This window comes from Tauraco erythrolophus, chromosome 21 (assembly GCF_009769465.1).
Source record: "Tauraco erythrolophus isolate bTauEry1 chromosome 21, bTauEry1.pri, whole genome shotgun sequence".
NCBI classification, from domain to species: domain Eukaryota; kingdom Metazoa; phylum Chordata; class Aves; order Musophagiformes; family Musophagidae; genus Tauraco; species Tauraco erythrolophus.
The window spans coordinates 6,024,588-6,043,654 of record NC_141485.1 but is presented as its reverse complement, the minus strand read 5'-3'; the positions used below and the strand labels follow the sequence as shown (position 1 = coordinate 6,043,654).

The window sequence follows — 19,067 nt, the reverse complement described above, 5'->3', positions numbered from 1 at the left end:
ACAAAGCCCCAGTGCCTGGTCCATGAGCACCTTCTCTGCTATGCAGGGCCCAGGATCTGCAGCCACTAGAAAAGCCCAGGTGCTCTGTTAGTGTGGACCCTCCAAGCAAGGTACTGACACAGCCACGCTCACCCTCCACTGCGCTTTGCTGTCCTCCTCCATGGGCTCAGGACTGCTCATCTCCTGAACCCTGCAGGGAAGGGGACTATTGCGCCTTCTCCCGTTGCACAGCCTGGCTGGACTTGAAGAAGTCACTACGCAGCAGGCGGTAGAAGAGGATGATGTTCATGGGTGTCATGATTGCCATGCCCACCGTGCCAACAGCGTACGTTGCCAGGGGCACGTTCTCCCGATTGAGGAAGAGCCAACGAGTCATCCAGGCCAGCGTGGCGATGCGAAACACCACATAGGTGCCCAGGTTGATGATGCTGTTGAGGCGATAGCAGGTGGTGTGTACCAGGTTGGCCATGAGCAGGATCTGCCGCAGGTGGAGGAAGATGGAGTTGATCTCCACCAGTAAAGCCACGAGGGCAAACCCTACATACTGATGAAGCAGCACTGCAATACCAAAGCAGATGATCACCTGGGAAGGAGAAAGAAGAGAGGCTGAGCCTGGGAGCTGGTTGCTCTCAGCTGCTGCAAGCTGGAGCCCTCCATGCTTGGGCATGACGTGGAGCAGAGATGGAAACAGTTATCACACCAGCACCAAACTGCTGGTCATCACCCCACACATATCTCTGCAGCATCGCAGCCTCCAGCCAACACTGCAGCCTCGGGCATGAGATAAAGCCTCTCCACGTTGCTTGAAGCCTAAGCAGGCTTTTTTCTCCAGCAGGAGGAGAGGGAAACACTTCTATAAACTCCAGGTTGGCAGAGGAGACAGAGCAGCCAGACCTAACCCTGCTTTTGTGGCCTGGGGGACGAAGTTGGTTGTGGCCCAGCAGGTTTTTCCGCACACAGTGAATGGTTGAACAGGGCAGGAAGGCAGATGTGTAGCCCAGGGCTACAGTTGCTGCTGGCTCAGGGATTCTCCCCAGAACAGGCACACTGCTGCAGGGATTAAGCGGCTTTGGTGCATCAGAGAGCCCCGTGGGATGCCCCGAGCCTGGCATGAAGCACACTGGGGCTGCTGGATGCTGCAGGAGAGGACGAGGCTGTTGGGGGCAGAGGGGTGTGATTCCTGCCCCACACCCTCCCTGCTGGGCAGGGGGACAGGCTCTGCCTGCCCGCGCTGTAGCACACTCAGTCCTTTCTTCAGTTTATACCATTAATGCTGTTCTCTGTATTGGCTCTTTAATGAGATTATCCGCTCCCTGCTCGTTAAGTCACTGTCTTGGCCTGAATTAGCTCTATTGTGGAGATGACCTTTTGACTCACGAGCAGCGGCGGGCAGAGCCGCAGGGCTCGCAGCAGGTCTGACCATCGCCTCCCCTGCCTCATCCCAGGTAGGTCCCAGCGCTGTCCCTGTCCCCTATCCCCAGGTCCTGCAGACCCCTGTGCCTCCCCCGTACCCCGCAGTGTCTCTGCTGCTCAGCTCTGAGCTGTGCCACCCCCCTGCCCTGCAGCATCCCCAAGGCTCCAGCATCTGGACGTCAGAGGCGATCAAAGAGAAAACCATGCTGGGAGCAGGCAGGAGCAAGGGAGGCAGAAGGCACTGATGTGGGGCTCCTGCACCATGGCTGCTCTAGCCAGCCCAGCCCTGTGGCTACGGCTCTGACCGGAATGAGAGGAAAGCACCCTGGGAAGCTGGGCTCATCCCAAACCCAGGAGTGGGAAGTGGAAGGAGGCAGAGTGTGGCCCTTCCTGACAGCTGCTCAAGTGGCCGAGAGCCGGCAGGAGCCAAGCTGCTTGCCTGTGCTGACAGGGACAGCTGGGTCACTGCCTGTCCACGCCACTGCTATGGATCAGCACTGCCACTGCCCAGCCCTCTGCCCCCCTACTCTGCGCACACATGGCATTTTTTTTCCTACCCCATTTTTTTTTGTGCCTTTCTGCAGACCCTCAAAGAGTACCTGAGTCCCACAAGACCAAGAGGAGCTCTGAGCCCTGCTGGCTGGGCTGCTGGGCTCCTCTCACCAGGCAGAAAAATCAGATTTTGTAACAGGCAGCAAACACCCACACGAGCAGGAGCAGGAGCCCCACTCAGGTGCCCAGCCCCAGCCTCCCTGGTGGTACAAGGGCCAGGGTCTGTCCCTCAGAGTGCGACTGATGGACTCACCACAGAGTGATGGAAGAGCAGCTCCCAGGACTGGTGAAGTTTCTGATTGCACAACATGTCCACAAAGTCTTCAAGGAAATAACCTGGGAACAGAGAGGCCGTGAGCAAAGATGGGGGCCAGGAAGGGCTGTGCTGCAGGGACCCCCCCAGCAGACTCTGCTCCGGACTGGGCTGAGCAGCCCCTCTCTGGAAGTGATGGCCACAGCTCAGCCCCAGCCTGGGTGGGTGGTGCCACGCACGGAGCAGGATCACACACAGCAGGAGAAGGGAATTTCTGTATTTTGAGTCCCTCCTGTGATCACTCTGCAGGACACGCTCACAGGGAGAGGCGCTGACTAACCGATCACTTGGATCTGTTCCCGGAGAACAGTGAGAACAAAGGCAGCACGTGGACCCTCAACTACGTTACCATCCCGGGATCGAATCCCACTCCACATTCTTTCAGCCTGGAGCCCTTAACAGCTGTAGGATTCGCTGCCACCAAACCAGCCCCATGTTGGCATTTTAGATACTCAAACCCCCTTGCTGAGCTGTGGCCATGCCGGGGAGCCTGTTAGCACCAACCACAGGGTTGGTGACAAACCTGCAAGAAGATGACAAGAGGGAGGCGGGGAAGGCTTCACATAGCCAGAGGTCTCAGAGCTCCTGGCCTCCACACTGGAAGGTTTAGCTCGAGGCTTTGGGAGGACCTGCATCAACTCCATATCATGGGCACTTTTGGGATGCCCCAAGCCCTGGCTGCCCCATGAGGATGGTGGCGGGCAGCCTGGTGCCCAGTACCTCCTGGCTGCGGGTGCCATGGGACAGAAAGGAGCCACTGTCCTTTGCCAAGAATAGGGTGATTGTCTGGGGTGCCTGAGACATCGCTGCCCACAACTGCCCCAACGCTGCCGAGGGGCTGGTGACAGGCACCGACGAGCCCCTGGGGACCTCCCAGGGGACAAAACAGGGAACAGCCCACTCCCCCCAGCTCACCTACGGACACGGCGACCAGGCTGTGTGCCCCAGGCGGGTGTGTGCCCACAAGGTCCTCAGACAGCCCGGGGTGGAGGCAGAACCTGCGGGGAGAGGGGCTGTGAGTGTCAGGCAGCACCTCTGGTCCCTCAATTCCCTTCCAGCGTCTTTGGTGCCCACCTGGTGCTGCTGACCCCCAGGGAGCCCTCCTGTTCCCTTCGATCCTTCACAGCCACCCTTGTCCTCCTGTTTCCCCGGGAGTCTCTCTGTCCCTCGGTCCCCTTGCGCCCCTCAATCCCTCCTCCATCTCTCAGTGCCCCCCAGTTTTCAGGTCCGCACCCTCCTCAGCGCTCCTCAGGGTCCCCCAACACCATCGTTCCCTCCCCCTGCCCCCGGTGGGCCCAATCTCCCTCGGTGCCCCTCTGGCCGCAGGTTCCCATCGGGGTCCCTCGACGTCCCCATTCCCCTTTAGTGCCCTCGGTCCCCCCCCGGCAGCCCGGCGCCCTCCCCGGCCCCAGGTGCCCTCCGGAGCTCCGCGGTGCCCGGGCCGCTCACCCGGCCAGCGCCCCGCCGCCGCTCAGCACGCTGTGCGCCAGCGACGTCCAGATGTTGCGCCACTTCCAGCGGTTGCGCCGGGCCGAGGGCGGCGGCGGCACCAGCCGCTCCAGCCCCCGGTTGAGCAGGCGGAAGGCGGCGAAGGAACCGGCCACCACTAACAGCCCCGGACTGAAAGCCATGGGCGTCCACGGGCCCGCAGCTTCCCCCGGGCTCCCATGGGCACCGGCCGCTCTGCCCGACGGCTCCGCCTCGCCCGGCCCCGGGACCCGCCCTGCCACCGCCCCGGGCACCGGCACCGCCCCGGGCACCGGCACTGCCCACCGCCCCGGCGCCGCCTCGCCCCGGCCGGGATGCGCGGTCCCGGGGCTGGGGGCGTGGAACGGTGAGCATCGTCCCCGCGAGGAAGGGCCGGGTGGGCTGCGGGAGCGGCTCCGCTGCTGGCGCTGGCATTTCCCGCATCCCCCCCCGCAGAGACACAGACACGCGGGGGCTGTGCTTCCCCTCGCAGCGTGTGACTCGGGGAGGGGGGAATGGGGATGAGCTGCCCAGGGCGTGTGTCAGCCCTCCCCGGGCATCGCAGGGCAGAAATTACAGCCAGCCCAAAAGCCGGCTGCAAGCGTGGCACGGAGTGGGAGCCTGGGTGTCTTGTCTCTGTGCTGGAGCTGGGGACACCTTCCTCATCCCCCCGACGTTTCTCCTTCACCTCGGTGGCACTTGGTGGCTGAACTCCACCTGTGAGGTGCTGCGGGTGGTGGTTCTTCACCCCAGAGCATCCCCGGCACGTGATGCCGTTGAGGCTTTTTGCACCATCGCACCATGCTGGAGAACCGTCCCTCACCCTGGGCCCGGACCACGCTGACATGCACCGCCAGATCTGGTTGCACGTCAATCAAGCAAGAAGGTCCATTTGCCCCGCCAAAAAAAATACTGTGTCTGCAGGACTAGTGTCCTCCACCCCTCTGTCCCATGTCTGGTCCTGAGAGGGGCTCCCCAATGCCTGGGGTACCCCAGCTCTGCTGTCCGGGATTTGTGGGAATTCAGGATCCTGTACCCAACAATTTCTTTAGTTCCAACCTGTAACTATGCTGCTTTTCCAGCTTCCCATAATTTGATTGCTCCCTTGTTGCTTTTTGATGTCTCCACCAGAAGCGTGGCTGCTGCACAGCCCTTGCGTCTCTTCTGCAGACAGGATGAGTCACCGTGTACACACTGATTAATGTCAAACTCTGCCTCTCCTTGGAGGTATTAATTTTGGATGAAATCGTCTACTTTCTCTTTGCTGAAACAGAAACGTGTGGAGTCTGAGCTCTCAGTCGCTGCCCTGGTTGGGGTGATGGATACAAACATCAAGCAGCGATACACTGATGGAAGGGAGCGATTAAATCAGATCTGAAGGAGAGGGGTGAGATAGTACCAACCGATAGAAAAACATCGGTTCATGCTGCAGAAATTTGTTTAAAAGCCAGAAAGACAACGTAATTTCATACTGGTTAAGTGGCGGGGAGATGCTGCCTGAAGTAATCAGCAGACCTGACTTCTTGAGGGATTATAAATAATCTCATGTATTAGGACTTGAAGGATCACATAAACTAATCTGTTACTGAGAAGGCCAAATGCAAAGACATTTCTGTTTAGCATAAGATATGCCAAGGAAAAGGAGGCATGCCTTGGAGACATGCCGGGCTGCTCAGGGCACTGAGGAGGAAAATCATTTAACAATTAATAGCAGTATAAATTGCAGAGGGAGGATTCCTAATGAGAAGTCGTCTGCAGTGTTTTAGCCTCAGAAATCTCGAGTGTCCCTTTCTGCAGCAACAACCCTGCCCTCCGCCTGCCTGAAGTCCCAGACCATGAAACGCCTACGAGCCCGGCCCCGTTTGTCCCAGGGGCACATCCATTTGCGGTGTTATTCTTCTAAAGACGAACATTTAGCCAGGCTCAGGTCAGGGACAGGAATAGTTAAGATGTTTCTGGACACTGGAGAGCTTTTACCTGCCACTTCTGCATGGGAGGAATTTGAGTCATGATTAATTGAGCCTCTGGTTCAGGGGCTTTGATCCCACTGCTACAGCACTAGCAACAGCTACATAAAACTACTTTTTAGATAGTTTTAGCTCAGATTTTACTTAATTTTACCAGGACTTGCCATCAGGCAGTGGTTTCTCACAAGCCCTGTTTCCAGCCTTTCCTCCTTGTCTTCCTTCCTCTGCAGCGATGACATTAACTGGGAACAGTTCTGGAGCTGGAGACTTCCAAGCCCAGTTACAAACAGATCCCTCAACACCAGATCAGGCCAAATATTCAGCCACGTTCCACAGGCTCGGTGGCCAGGTTTGTCCCAAGAGAAGCCATAAAGGAGAGCAGGGACAGGAGCTCTCGGGCACAGCTGCCACCAGAGGTCCCTGCACGCTCGCTGGAGAGCCGGGCAGAGCACCCGAGCTGCTGAGGCTCTTCATTCACACCTTATTTGGAGATATTGCCTTTTTCACCCAAGTTTCGAGATGTTTTCAACAGTTCCCAAACGGCCTCATTTTCTACAGGGAGACAGCTCAGCCTGGTGATGTCCCCAGCAGGGCAGGGAACTCCTTCCAGATGTCAGCGAGGACTTGCCTAGGTCCATCCCATAACACTGTGGGGACCACAGCTCACCCCATGGCAGCAGCCACGATGTAAATGGAGGGTGCAACAGTTTTTTTAACAGCTGGACAGTGGCTTTTTTCCTCCCTCTCGCAGGTCGGAGTTTCTCTGCAGAACATCTGGGAGAGAGAACTCATTTTCCACAATAAAGGGCTGGCAGTTTATTGATAATCCCCCAGACAAATTCTGCCAGATAAACTGCATCCTCCCTCAGATGCTCCCCACTACTTCTGGACAGAGGTTTGGGTGTGCTTTCGCAGCTCTGCCATCCCTTATACAAGAAGGAGCCTGCTCTGCTCCCAAACACCTCCGGGGCTCACCATAACCGACAGATGTGGGAGCTTCTGACACAGCACAGTCCTTCTGGCAAAAGTCATGCTCCTGTTTTTCGAAAGCCTTGCTCCCTTAATCTACCTCTCTCCAGCCAGGGAGGCATAAAGCCCATCTGCTCATCTAATGCCAGACCTGTCTCACTCCTAGAATAATTTGAGGAGTCCAAGATCTCAAAACAAATCAAACCGCTTGGCTTCCAAACATTAATTAGTTATCCTTGTCATCCCTCTCTGAAGTGTGTCACCGCTCTGTCTTCTAGGCCATAGGAAGTCAGACGATATAGGAAAGCTTTACTCTAGATATCTACATTTTCATTCAGAAAGTCTGAAACTCCACACTCATGAAAGGATCTACTGTGCAAAACGCACACCGTGTATGGCAAAGCACGCCCAGGCGTTGCAGAGGTAGCTGTGAAGAGAGCTGAACTCAATGCAAACTTGAGTGTCCACTGCTTCCAGCCAGAAACACCTTCCTGACTTAGAAGATGGATATTCTGCAGGTGGAAACGGGGATATACTCGCTGTAGCCACAGGAGAAAGGTACATCAGTCTCTGCGAGCGTGGTGAGCAGGAGAAGGGTTTTGGCCAGCACTGACAGCATGGAGAGCTTTTATTCCCTTTTCCCCCAGACCTTAGCTCCATTTCCCGCTAGAGCTCCAGGATTTAATGCAAGAAACTCCAAAGTGTGCATCACTTAACCACTGACCTCAGGACTTGACCTTGTCTGGCAGATGAAGTCACCTGGCTTTGCACCGCAGCCCATCCCATTCATCCTACTCAAGCCTGCAAGCTCGACTTCACAAGGGGAAAACTCTTGCCGTCCCTCCTCCAGTGTTTTGACCAGCGCTGCAGGTGTTCTGCTGCCCAGGTTGGTTGTCCTTCCCGAGATCATTCCTTGAATAATACAGTGTCTTCTGGGAGCTTCACAGTGATAAAACAACTCCATGACAGGTTGCTCTGGATGTTCTTGCTTTTGGTCTTCTTCCTTTTTCCCAGGACTGTATCCCATCTCTCACCATCGCCAGACATGAATGCTTAGGAGGAAAATGTGAACCAGCACATATAATAATTCTTACCCTTTAAGCAGATTTATTCCCACTAAATATTTTCTTTTCCATGTCTTCTTCCCCTGTGGGCTAAACATTTTTTTTCCCCATTCAGTTCACCATTCTCAAGCTTAAGTAATTTTTAATGGATATCTATGTGCTTTCTGCTTACACTGTGATGTATTTAGGACCGCATGCTTTTTTTACAATTCAGACAGGTTCAGAATGAGCCCTGTAAGGTGGAAGCCAGTCTCAGCCCCTACACCCACTCTATGCAGCGTCACACTTTGCTGAGCCCACTCAATTCCTCCTGCATTACAAATATAAGCACAGGAGCTTCCTAACTGCATCTCCTGCTGCTGCCGGCTCCGCCTCTTGGAACAGGTTAGATTCCCTCCTGAATTCTCTTGTTATTAATATCACAAACCAAGCTGTTCTGAGAGCAGTGTCCCATTAATCATTTTAGCTCTGCTGCAGTTTTCACCTCGCTTCCTCTTCCTGTGCCTGAACAGCCTTCAATAACATTCGGACTCTGTGGGCAATGCTTGGTTAAAACAGCAGGTCTGCTAGGGCAGGGAAGGACCCTGACCTGGGCAAGCTGGGGCAAACAAAGGTGGGACAAGGATACAGCCACGGCTGCATTACAGCATGAAAAACTGTCCTACATTGGCTGTAGGTAGTAGGGACTTGAAGGGAGGAGAGCTACCCCCATTAAATCTTTGGCTCTAAACTTGAATATCTAATAAAATATGAGGGCAGCTCAGCAGCTCGTGTGAGTCAGCACCAACGTGGGCAGCAGGTCCAGTCAGAGATTTCTGGGCTCTGTTCACACTTGAGGGCACCGCTTGCTTTTGCTCTCTTCCTTCCTTTCCACGTTTAATCCTGCGTGTTACAAGCAAAGATCTCAACCACTCTGAGCATCTACCTCTGGGTTACCTAACAAAGGGCCAAAAGATGCTTACAGAGCATCTTCCCAAAAATCTGCCTCTGATACCATCTCATTGCCTGAATCCCTCAAGGGGCTATTGCGTCTTCCTAGGTGCTGGCTCTCAGAGACGCAGTAACACAGCATCCCTGTGGCCAACCCAAACCTTCCCTCTTGCATCCAACGCCCTTCTCAGCTTTCTCTCCATTGCCATCATCTTTGCCCCCATCGGAGGCAGGGATTTCACTTCCCCTTTTCTGCCTTTGCATTTTACGAAAGCCTTTCCCCCAGTGCTTGGCTGCATCCGGCAGCATCGATCAGCATCCAGCAGCTGAATTAGCTGCTCGACCCCACGATGCAAACACCAGCACACAGGACCAGGTTCCACCTGGCTCGTACTGAAGCCTCCCACAGCTGCAAGCCTTTGTACCTGCCACTTTGCCCGCATGCTGCAGCTTTAATCCGTAAGCAAACAACTTTTTTTTCCCAGTGATTTCTGCTGAGTCAGTTAATGCCTCCGCGAGGGCTGCTGCTTCTCCACGTGGGAACGCGATTCTGGGGAATAATTACAGAGAGTTTAAACAGGGATCTTCGGCAGCCAAATTGCTTCATATTCAGGCTGTTGGCCAGGAAGGCAGAGCCCAAAATCTTCTCGTTGGCTCTGTGAGAACATACATCGTGCTTGTGTGCCCATCATGGGTGTGCATCGCCCGTGGGCTAAGATCACTCGTTACTCAGCAGCGCCCCGGCACCCGGCACCAAAAAGGTGTGCTCACGGCTTGGCAGGTCCAACAAAGCAAACTGCTTCGCAAATTAGCCAGCTTGGATTTACTGAGCATCCCTGTGTGTGCCCTCTTCTCCGGGCCATGCCCACCAAAGGATTTTTATCCCCCTTCCCTGCTGGATTTGGGAACATGCTGCGCAGCAGAAAGCCGGTCGCTGCGAAGCTCTGGTTCTGCGAGGGAGATGATGGAAGCACACTGCTAGTAACTTTTCCCCCTCTAAATTTTGAGGCATATTTTAAGGTTGTGAAACATACTGACTGTGAAATAGAGATAAGAACTAGAGTAGACACAAACAGCGTAGGCGTTACTCCCATTTTTTTGCAACTCCCACTCCGTTGCTAAAATAGTACAGCAAGCAGCACGCTGCTCCGTGCCATCTTTCATGGACCACGTGCCTGGACATCGGCAGACTGAAGCAGAAGCAGAGCTGCAACCTGAGGCACGCGCAGAGGTGCCAAATACTTCCTGTTCCTTAAAAATCAATGGAGAGAGAGAGGCTCTGTCTTAACAAAAGATAGAATTAAATACTAATAAATGGTATAGAAATATATTAAAAAGTAGTAATATCATCCTGAAGTGCTGCCAAACTCATGTCATACTGAGCTAGAGCGGTTTCCATCAAGAAAAGGGGCAACGTGAAGCTGCATCCACTCAGTTTCTGCTCACATTGCACAGGATGCACCCGGTCTTTAGACCACACCTGCGCCGTAATTCCTAAGTGCCCTCAACTCTTTTGCAATTCTAAACGCCAGCAAAATACACTTAATTAGGTGCAGACCAGTTGCAGAAATCAGATAAGACTCGCTGGCAGGTGGCTGCATCCAGGAGATGCATCTCCTGATGGATGGGGACGTTGTGCAACTCGGGCAGAGCATCACCCAGCCGTGGGCTGGCAGCGGGGAGAGCACTTGCAGTAAGACGCACGAGTGTCACATCGGTGGAGGAGAAACTCGTGGACGGCGGTGGTGGTGGTGGTTTTCCAACTCAGGGGACAGTCGCCGGAGCCCCCACGGCAGGACTGGGTGAGTACCTGCCGGCGCTTCTCCTAAGGGACCCAGGAGTGGGGCGGTGGCACAGTGGGGATTTGCAGGAGCGAGTCACCACCCTGCACTGAAATCTGACCTGAAGAACCCTCCTCTGCTCCATTTCTTCCTTTTTTTCCTGTAAAACAGAGAGGGGGATTTCTAATCACCCTCTCAGTTGATTGCTAAGGCAGGGACAGCACTGAGGAGTGAGGTTTTTGGCTCCTTTCTAGCCCAGGTGGCATTTTGGGCAGGGATTACTGCTTCCACTGCAATTAGAGTGATTAACAACTCTGCACAAATGTTGGAGAGGCTTCGGAGAGGCTGAAGGGGTTCTTCAGACCTCAATTTGGGGGAGCCACGGGATACAGCAGCAGCACCTTGCCATAAATAATCGTATTTATTTACAACAGCCATTAATCACATTTCCTCGCTCGCCCTGCGCTGCACTTGAGTTTAATGGGACACGGGGCTGCGAACAGAAAGTGGGTTAAGTTGGAGGAGAAAAGGGCAGAGGAACGGGCTTTAGCTTTGGACACAAAGTTAAAAAAGGGGAGAAATGTGTGTTTTCTGCCAGTTGAGGATTTTTCCCTGCTGTACCAGGAGTTTGGGACCCCTTCAGCGCACAGCGCTGACTCCCTCCCAGCCGGGTGGCCGTTTTGGGGTGGGATTTGGCCGCGAGGGCAGGAGGGTAGGACCATGCGTTGAGGGGTGAAAGGCAACACCTGCAGCCAACAGCATCCACAGCCGCCCTCTCCCTCTGGCCACAGCCACCGGCATGGACTGCGACCACACCGTAACCGTCGAGGTCTGCAAGGAGGCCGACGTGCGGGACGGAGAGTGAGTACCCGGCAAGGGGGGAGGCCGAGGCTAGGGGTACGCCTCAGCTCTGCAGGGCACCCACCTCTCCCCCTGCCCCGCAGGCTCTGGGAGGTGATGGTGGCCGGCTACCCGGTGCTGCTGGTGAGGAACAGGACGCAGTTCAGCGCCCTGGGCAGCAGGTGCCCCCACTACGGTGCCCCGCTCAGCAAAGGTAACCCTAGAAGCCACGTCGGGGGGGGGCAGAAGCCACGTCGGGGAAGTCACCTCTCACCGCTCCGTTGCGGGGGGCTTTGCTATTGCAGGAGTCTTGAAAGGGGAGAGGCTGCGCTGCCCCTGGCACGGCGCCTGCTTTAACATCAGAACTGGAGACTTGGAGGAATATCCTGCTCTGGACTGTCTTCCCTGCTTTAAGGTGACTTCTTGTCTCTTTCTCGTCCCAGCTTGGGCCATGTCCTCCGTACCACCCACGTTCATTCACTCTCACATATGCCATGTTCCTGACACCAACTCAAAGGACCCTGCCCTGGCCACAGCTCCGTGATCCAGGTCACACAGGGCTACACATGGGATGATTTGTTGGGATCGTGTAACTCCCTGCCCTACAGCTCTTTTTGATCAAAGGTGCTGCTGCTGTACATCCTGGTATCCCTCACAGCCAGCACAGCTCTTCCTGAATGCCCTTGAAATGAGGAGAAAAGCTCAAAGGCTCCTCAGCATCATTTGACATCCAAGATCCCTACAAGTCACTCTCAGTGTATCAGAGAGAGATGGTCTTCTGGACCAGAACCTCCCAGGAAAGCTCCCACCACCACCTCATGAATATGGTGCTGAAATGCACTCTTCTTTCACCCCTTCAGGTAACAGTGGAAGATGGAAAGGTGTTTGTTACAGCAAAAAAAAAGGTACTGACCTCACCTGCTGTCACTAAACACAAGCAGCACCTTGGGCTAGGTATGATTTCAGCATTTCTCATTTTCTTCCAGGATCTTGAAAGCAGCCAGAGGGTGAAGGATGCAAGCAAGCGGTGCCTTCTCAACCGGCACACCCTGCTGCTTCTGGGGGGAGGTCAGTGAAGTCGTCTGTATAGCCCCCTCACCACATACGCTGTGAGCTGCCATCCTCTTCTCCAGGGAGGACTTGTTTTCTTCCTCCTACTCCACAGTGGTGTGTAAAAGGGCTGAGATGAGCATCTCTCGTAGGTGTGGCTGCCCTGGCATGTGCAGAGACACTTCGGCAGGAGGGCTTTACTGGCAGGATCATCATGGCCACCAAAGAGAAACATGTTCCGTATGACAAGTCCAAACTGAGCAAGGTTCGTACGTGAGAAGGGCAGGACTGTGCCTGGGTACTACGTGTGAATCAGGGACATGGCCCACACTCAGGACCAGGCTGAGTGACCGAGTGAACTGTTCTGGCAAAGCAGGAGTGCTGAGGCACCCACAAAGAAAAGGGGTACAATTTTCAGCTAACATCTTACTTCTTCCTCCCAGAAAGTCTTTGATGGCAGTCCACCATAAGCTGATGGTTTTATTCCCTTTCACTGAGTTCTTCCCACTAGAGTTGGAGTTGATGGGTTTTTCTGAGGGGGAACAAAAAGATGATGGGGCAGCGTGGAGAGCTGTGATTTCCTAATGCAGAATTTACCTCTTACACAAACTTACTTCCCGGAAACACTGCGAGAGTACTGCTGTCTGCAAAAAGTGCTTCATTTCATATTTCTGTTTTGTTTCCAGGAAATGAACTTGAAAGCTGAGGACATGTACCTGAGGAAACCAGAATTCCTCGATGCTCACTGTATAGAGCTCTGGACAGAGAAAGAGGTACAGGAGCAGCTGAGCTTAGTCCTCAATGGTTGGTCCTGTCCCTGCCATGGGAAGGAGATGCCCACAGCTGCAGGCATAACGCTAAATTTCCAGAAATTAGGGCTCTGCCTAAGTACTGAGTGTACAAGTTATCTTCTGGAACAGCACTCCAAGGCCAGTACTAGGGATGGTGTGCGTGCCTTGGGTGTAATGTTGATCTCTGCTACCCATGAACAGATGTGCCCATCACATACAAAGAGGTTGACCCCTGAAACTCACCTTCTATATCTGGTTCCTTAGAGGAACCCAGATTTGGTGCTGCCATACTTAGTGCTCCTAAAGCCTAAGACCTGTAGAAAGTGAGGGAGATGACCTCAGCATTTCTTATCTCACCTGAATGTCCAGAAATAGGGCATGCAGTCACAGGCAGCAGAACAGCTTGATGTGGCAGGACACAAGGTATCCGTCTGATCTTTGCCTCCTTTCTCCTGCAGGCAGTGTCGGTGGATTTCCAGAAGCAGAAGGTCCGTTTCATGGATGGGTCCTCGCTGAAGTACAATCAGCTGCTCATTGCAACAGGCAGCCAGTGAGCACGCAAAGCACTTGCCATGCACAAAATTTTAGACAGAACAAGAGGGCTTGAAGGTCTTCTAGAGGCACGTGAAAGGGAGGCAGTAGATGAGATAAAAGGACAGAACGGGATGACACAGCCAAGAGATTGCATGGGTTTGTGCTCCCCCCTCATTCTTTCTGTTTAATTTCTAATCATGAGACCTATCTGGATTCTCTTTCTTTCAGCTCCAGCTCCCTCAAAGTCCCAGGTGCAGACCTGCAGAACGTGTGCATTCTCCAAACCCCAGAAGACTCTAGCAAGATCTTAGAGCTGGCGACTGGGAGGAATCTGGTGATCATAGGAGCTTCGTTCATAGGTACCAGGCTGGAGTGGGTATCAAGCCATCAGGGGCAGCCCTGCAACCCACTTCTGCTGCACCTGCAGATTAACTGGGGGCCCTCAGGGAAGGGATGTTCATTCATTGCCCGGAGTGGTTCCTCCCCAAAGCCCTATAGCTGGTGGGGGTGTGCACTACACAGCATGCAGCCACCCTTTCCTCTGATAGCCAGACACTTTGAGAGCTATAAACAGCTCCTGGATGTGGACAGAGGGAAATGTGCCTAATGAAAAGGTCACTGTCCTTCAGAGGAGCTGGACTCCCCGGAAGCATTGGGAAAGTGAGGGGGTACAGCACAGAAAGGAGCTATTTTGAACCAGGAGCTGTTCTTTGCATTTCCTCATATCTGGGTCCACAGTGTAGGAGAATGAAAAACAGGAGGCTAAATACCTCAGCCCAGAAACGCAGAGAAGAGCAGTTAAGCATGGCACTACATGGGTTTTGTTCTCCTCACCTGGAAGGGGAAAAGGTTTCCAAGGAGAAGGGTGCAGGTTCAAGCTTGCAGCAGGCTTACCTCGGGCATGCCTTTCCCTCGCAGGAATGGAGATAGCTGCCTTCCTCTCAGACAAGGCTGGTGCCATCTCCGTGGTGGATAAAAAGGAGTTCCCTTTCCAGAATGCAATGGGTCCTCAGGTCGGAGGTGTCGCCAAGAAGGTTAGGAAAACCTGGTGCCAACTTCTAGGACGGAGAACACGCGCTATCCAAGCAGCCCTGTGATCTGCAACAGCCCAGGAAATCCAGCCCCTGCGCTGAGTCAGAACCCTGCGTGCTCAGCCACCTTCCTCACGTCCAGCTCTCTGAAGGAGCGGTGCACGCACGGCTGGTCCCAGCCTCCCTCCCACACACACCGTGCTCCCCAGTTCAGCTTCATCCCTAAGCCCCGCTTCATCCCAGACCCACCTCCTGCACCAGTCCTGACCAGGACAGCGGAGCAAAGCCGGGCTGCCAGGCACCACGGGCCAGCTGGGACACAACTGGAAGCTCTCTGCAGCCTGGAGCAGCAGCTAAGCTGCCTGCCTGGTTTTTGGCTGGGTACAGCTGTTATTACAGCACTACAGCCTGGAATTTCCTAGTGAATACTCAAACCAGCTTCCTCTTCCTTTTCAGATGCTGCAAAATAAAGGCGTGAAGTTTTACATGAAAACAGAACTCTCTGAGCTGAAAGGAAAGGATGGAAAGGTCAGTCATGCTGTTGTGATCCCTGAACTCCTAATTTTAGGGGGGGGGGAAAAAAACCAAAGTGAGATATAACCCAGTGCCTACATCTAGGCTTTCCTCTCCCACATCCAGACTCTCACATTTCTTTTAATTGGGCACAACTCTGGGCTCAAAGGGCACCAGGAGGCGTTTGTATCTTGGGGAAAACAGTGTGATTTTCTCTAACGTTCCTGGGAACACATGTCAGTTGGACAAGGTGATCTGAACCTGGGGAAAAAAAAGATAGCAGAGAATGAGGCAGCAGGGACGCTGCAGGAATTAGGGCAGAGTTGTTAATGATTCTTGCTTCCTTCCTAGGTCACAGAGGCTGTTCTTGCCAACGGAGAGAAATACCTGCAGATGTGGTAGTGACGGGAGTAGGTAAGAGACCTCAGTTGGAAGAAGGCGGCGGCTTTGGGAATGAGGAGAACAAACAGCAAGCCCAGAGCATCCCCAGTACATTCCCAGGACACCATTTCCTACCGTCACTTTCCCACTCTGTTATCATCCAGCCCTTCCTCTTGGCCCCAAACACCTGGAGAAAGTCAGCAGCCCATGAGCAAACACTTGGCAGGAGGCAAAGAGCTCCTTACGCTCTCAGCATGACTCGGCACACTTGCTGAGCTCCGCGGGTCACTGCTGTGTTATCAGAGCATGCCTTGTTCTGGGCCCTGGTTTTATTGCCCCTGGATTAGCCCAGCCCCAGCTCAAGCACTGGTCACTGCTGCAAGCTGCTCTGCTCCAAGCAGCTTGCTTCAGGGCCAAGGCCAAGTTTCCTGTCTGCCTTTGCAGAGCTTTGCTGCATTTGTCTTTGCCCTCCTCCCTGCAGGGGTGACCCCCAACTCAGCGTTTTTGAAGGGCACCTCCATCGCCAGAGATGACAGCGGTGCCATCCTGGTGGATCTGGTAAGTGCCGGCTGAGTATCTCTGGTCCACATCCAATCCCTTCCCTCTCATCATTGCACTAATTGTTTTTGTCCCATCAGCTCATGCAAACCAACATCCCAAACGTCTTCGCTGCGGGGGATGTGGTCTCATTTCCCGTAGCACTGCTAAACGGGGAGCGGTCCAGTATCCATCACCAACAAGTGGCTGAGGCCCATGGTGAGACAGCACAGCCGTCTTACTTTCCAGCTCCGCTCGGAGACGGGCACGGAGGGAACGGGGCAAAAGGGACAGCAGGATGACAAGAGGCAGGGAGCATTACTTTGAGGACCTACAAGAAAAATATTTCCTCTGCTGGTTCATCACAGGTCACATTGCTGCCTTAAACATGCTGAAGAAAGGGAAGGAGTTGCACACTGTCCCCTTCTTCTGGACCACAATGCTCGGGAAAACCATCCGCTATGCAGGTAGGAGCAGGCAGAGAGATGGGAGCAGCCAAATGGCTTCCTAGCCCGTCTGCTCATCCACCAGCTGGGTCTGGGGCTTGTAAACACACAGTGGTTGCAAAGTTTACCTAAAGCAGCCTCAAGTTTTGGACTGGCTTCAGTGGTGGGTTTGTGAACCCTGTTTCTGAGCTCTGAGCCTGCATATGACCCAGAGCTCTTGTTCTTTGCTGATATCCAGTGGCTTAGAGGTCTCAAAAGAGGAAGAACTTCTCTCTCCAAGACAAAAAGTTTGGGGTCATGACGCAGTCCTGGACCTTTGGGCCAGTTCTGCTTGGCCTGGGCCTCCGCACCTGCTCCCCAGCCCTGTCCCAGCCCAGACCTCTGCCCCAGCCAGTTGCTGTCCCCTCTGCTCCTACCTGTGACAATGCTGGGGTGGGATGGGTGGCAGCTGCTGCAGCAGGGCTCTCCAAGGGCTGTAGTGCTCTCTCTTGCAGGCTGCGGGAAGGGATACACGGAAACTGTTGTGAAGGGCAGCCTGGAGCAACAGAAGTTCCTGATCTTTTACATCAGGTGAGTGAATCCATGGCCGGGCTGTGTGCCCTGGGAACAGGGCACGGTCCTCACGGCCGGCAGAGCTCCCGCAGAGGGTCCCCATCACCTCCCACGGCTGCGCACCGCAGGCAGCTGCTGGCTGTCAAACCAGCAGTGAGATGGTTTTGGAGCAAACCAAAGCAGGGCAGGGAAGGAGAAGAGGACGAGCTTCGATGAAGACATCAGCTAGGCAGGAAGCCTGGGACACATCTCTCCCTCTGCCCCACTGCTCCCAGGCTCAGTGCCCAGCTCCCAGCAGTGCCAGGCAATGTTCTGTGAGTCCCCGTGCACCCTGCAGTACCAGCCGCCCTGCCTGGAGCCCTCCAAAATACATCTGGCCTCTAGCCAGGGTGCCACGGGATGCTGCCGTGCCGAGTTACGTACGCTGAAGAGATCCACGTTCTTACGCTTTCCCTTTCAGGGACGGCTCAGTGACTGCAGCTGCCAGCCTGAACTGCGACCCCATGGTGTCTCTGATTGCAGAAGTTTTGTACTCAGGGAAACAAATCTCTAAAGAAGAAGCAGAGTAAGTGACACCCTGACCGGGCCGGTGGCTCTGCGGAGCATTCCGCATGCCAGCAGAGCCCACCGAGAGACGTGAACTGGAGATGAGTTACTGCAAATCCCCAACGTACCTCTCATTTGCAGGGCCTGTGACATCTGCAATGCACCCTTGCTGGCAGAAACCTAAGCTCGGTACATGCCCTGCTGCGAGGGGCACAGAGTCAACCAAGTGTTAACAGCTCCACATCCTCTCATCCTGGCACAAGAGAAATAAAATCCATGAGTAAAGCTGAACCCAGCGCCTGCATTTTGTGTTTGCGGACTGCCCTTGGCTGCTCGCTCGCGCACCGGGGCAAAGCGAAGCAGCGCTTTCCCCTCTCTTCTAGACGGGGATCTGCTGGGCTGGCTAAGAGGAGGACGCCCATGTCCTGGAGCTCAGCTGAAGGTCCAAGCAGCCGGAAGCAGCCACACGTTCATAGATCCACCAATCCCTCCTGCTCCTCTCGCTGGCTGTTGGCAGGGAGCTTTCGTTCAGCACGCTGGTCACGCTGACCTTCTGCTTTGCAAAAGCACATTTTCCCAGCAAGGGGAGCTGTGACCGAGGCAAGCTGCTCTTCCAGCTGGGAACCAGACAGTCTGTGTGCAAGAACTCGCACAGAACACCCTACCCCTAAGGCCAGAGGGCTGCCATAGAGCTCTGAGCGAGCAGCACCTGCTGGCATTGCTACAGCTGCCTTGAATATTGCGTTAGCTGCTGCAGCGACCGTTTCCCACCCCCTGACAGCAGCCAGCCTCCGGCAGAGAAATCCCAGCCCCTGCTGGGGTCCCCTCTCCTGCCGTGTCCCCAGATGCTTCGAGGAGGTGGCCAGATGCTGTCAGAAACAGCCTCGATGCTAGAGGAAAGAGTTACCAGGTTTTTGCAAGGCAACAGCGAGCCAGGCTGTGCCTTCTACAGGAAACACTGCACTTACTCACCCGTCACATGGGGCTTCGCAGGAGGAAGGGTAAAGCCCTGAGAGCTGGGCAAGTTCCTGCAGGGACACTTCACTTTGTCAGCCTAAAACCCCTCTGCTTTTGCGTGAAACGCGGGCTGGCCAGAGCCCCAGCCTGTTTGCTCAGCAGGTGAGATACTGCAATGCTGGTTTTGTGTTGAACACACAAACTTGCACTCTGGCACCTTCACACGTATTAATTTGACCTGATATACAAGAGGTTTACATTTCCTGAGCCCAGGGGCTTGGGCTTCTGCTCAGGGCAACGCTGTGCCCTGAAATAGCTACATCTTACCAAGGAAAGAGCTGGTTTTCAGCAGAGCAGGTCAGTCCTTGGCGACAACAGGAGGAAGCAGCAGACCTCAGCATGACCTACACGCCAAGGAGCACGCAGCTCCCCT

The 19,067-nt window shown here is 54.4% G+C and overlaps 2 protein-coding genes across 2 annotated transcripts; one reads left to right on the top strand and one right to left on the bottom strand.

The window, feature by feature from the left end:
- Positions 1–205: 205 nt before the first annotated feature.
- Positions 206–3,909, bottom strand: TLCD2 (TLC domain containing 2). Its single transcript, XM_086624806.1, has 4 exons — positions 3,728–3,909; positions 3,194–3,276; positions 2,219–2,301; positions 206–583 (listed from the first exon to the last, which is right to left on the bottom strand). Exons 1-4 carry the CDS (start codon positions 3,907–3,909, stop codon positions 206–208), a joined length of 726 nt encoding a protein of 241 aa, XP_086480932.1.
- Positions 3,910–11,255: 7,346 nt separating this feature from the next.
- LOC104381661 (apoptosis-inducing factor 3) lies at positions 11,256–17,861 on the top strand. Its single transcript, XM_086624774.1, has 19 exons — positions 11,256–11,317; positions 11,401–11,510; positions 11,602–11,711; positions 12,157–12,201; positions 12,283–12,364; positions 12,499–12,611; positions 13,033–13,119; positions 13,596–13,687; positions 13,900–14,030; positions 14,590–14,705; positions 15,159–15,234; positions 15,511–15,537; positions 15,597–15,629; positions 16,078–16,154; positions 16,235–16,352; positions 16,502–16,600; positions 17,074–17,149; positions 17,592–17,696; positions 17,819–17,861. Exons 1-19 carry the CDS (start codon positions 11,256–11,258, stop codon positions 17,859–17,861), a joined length of 1,602 nt encoding a protein of 533 aa, XP_086480900.1.
- Positions 17,862–19,067: the final 1,206 nt, after the last annotated feature.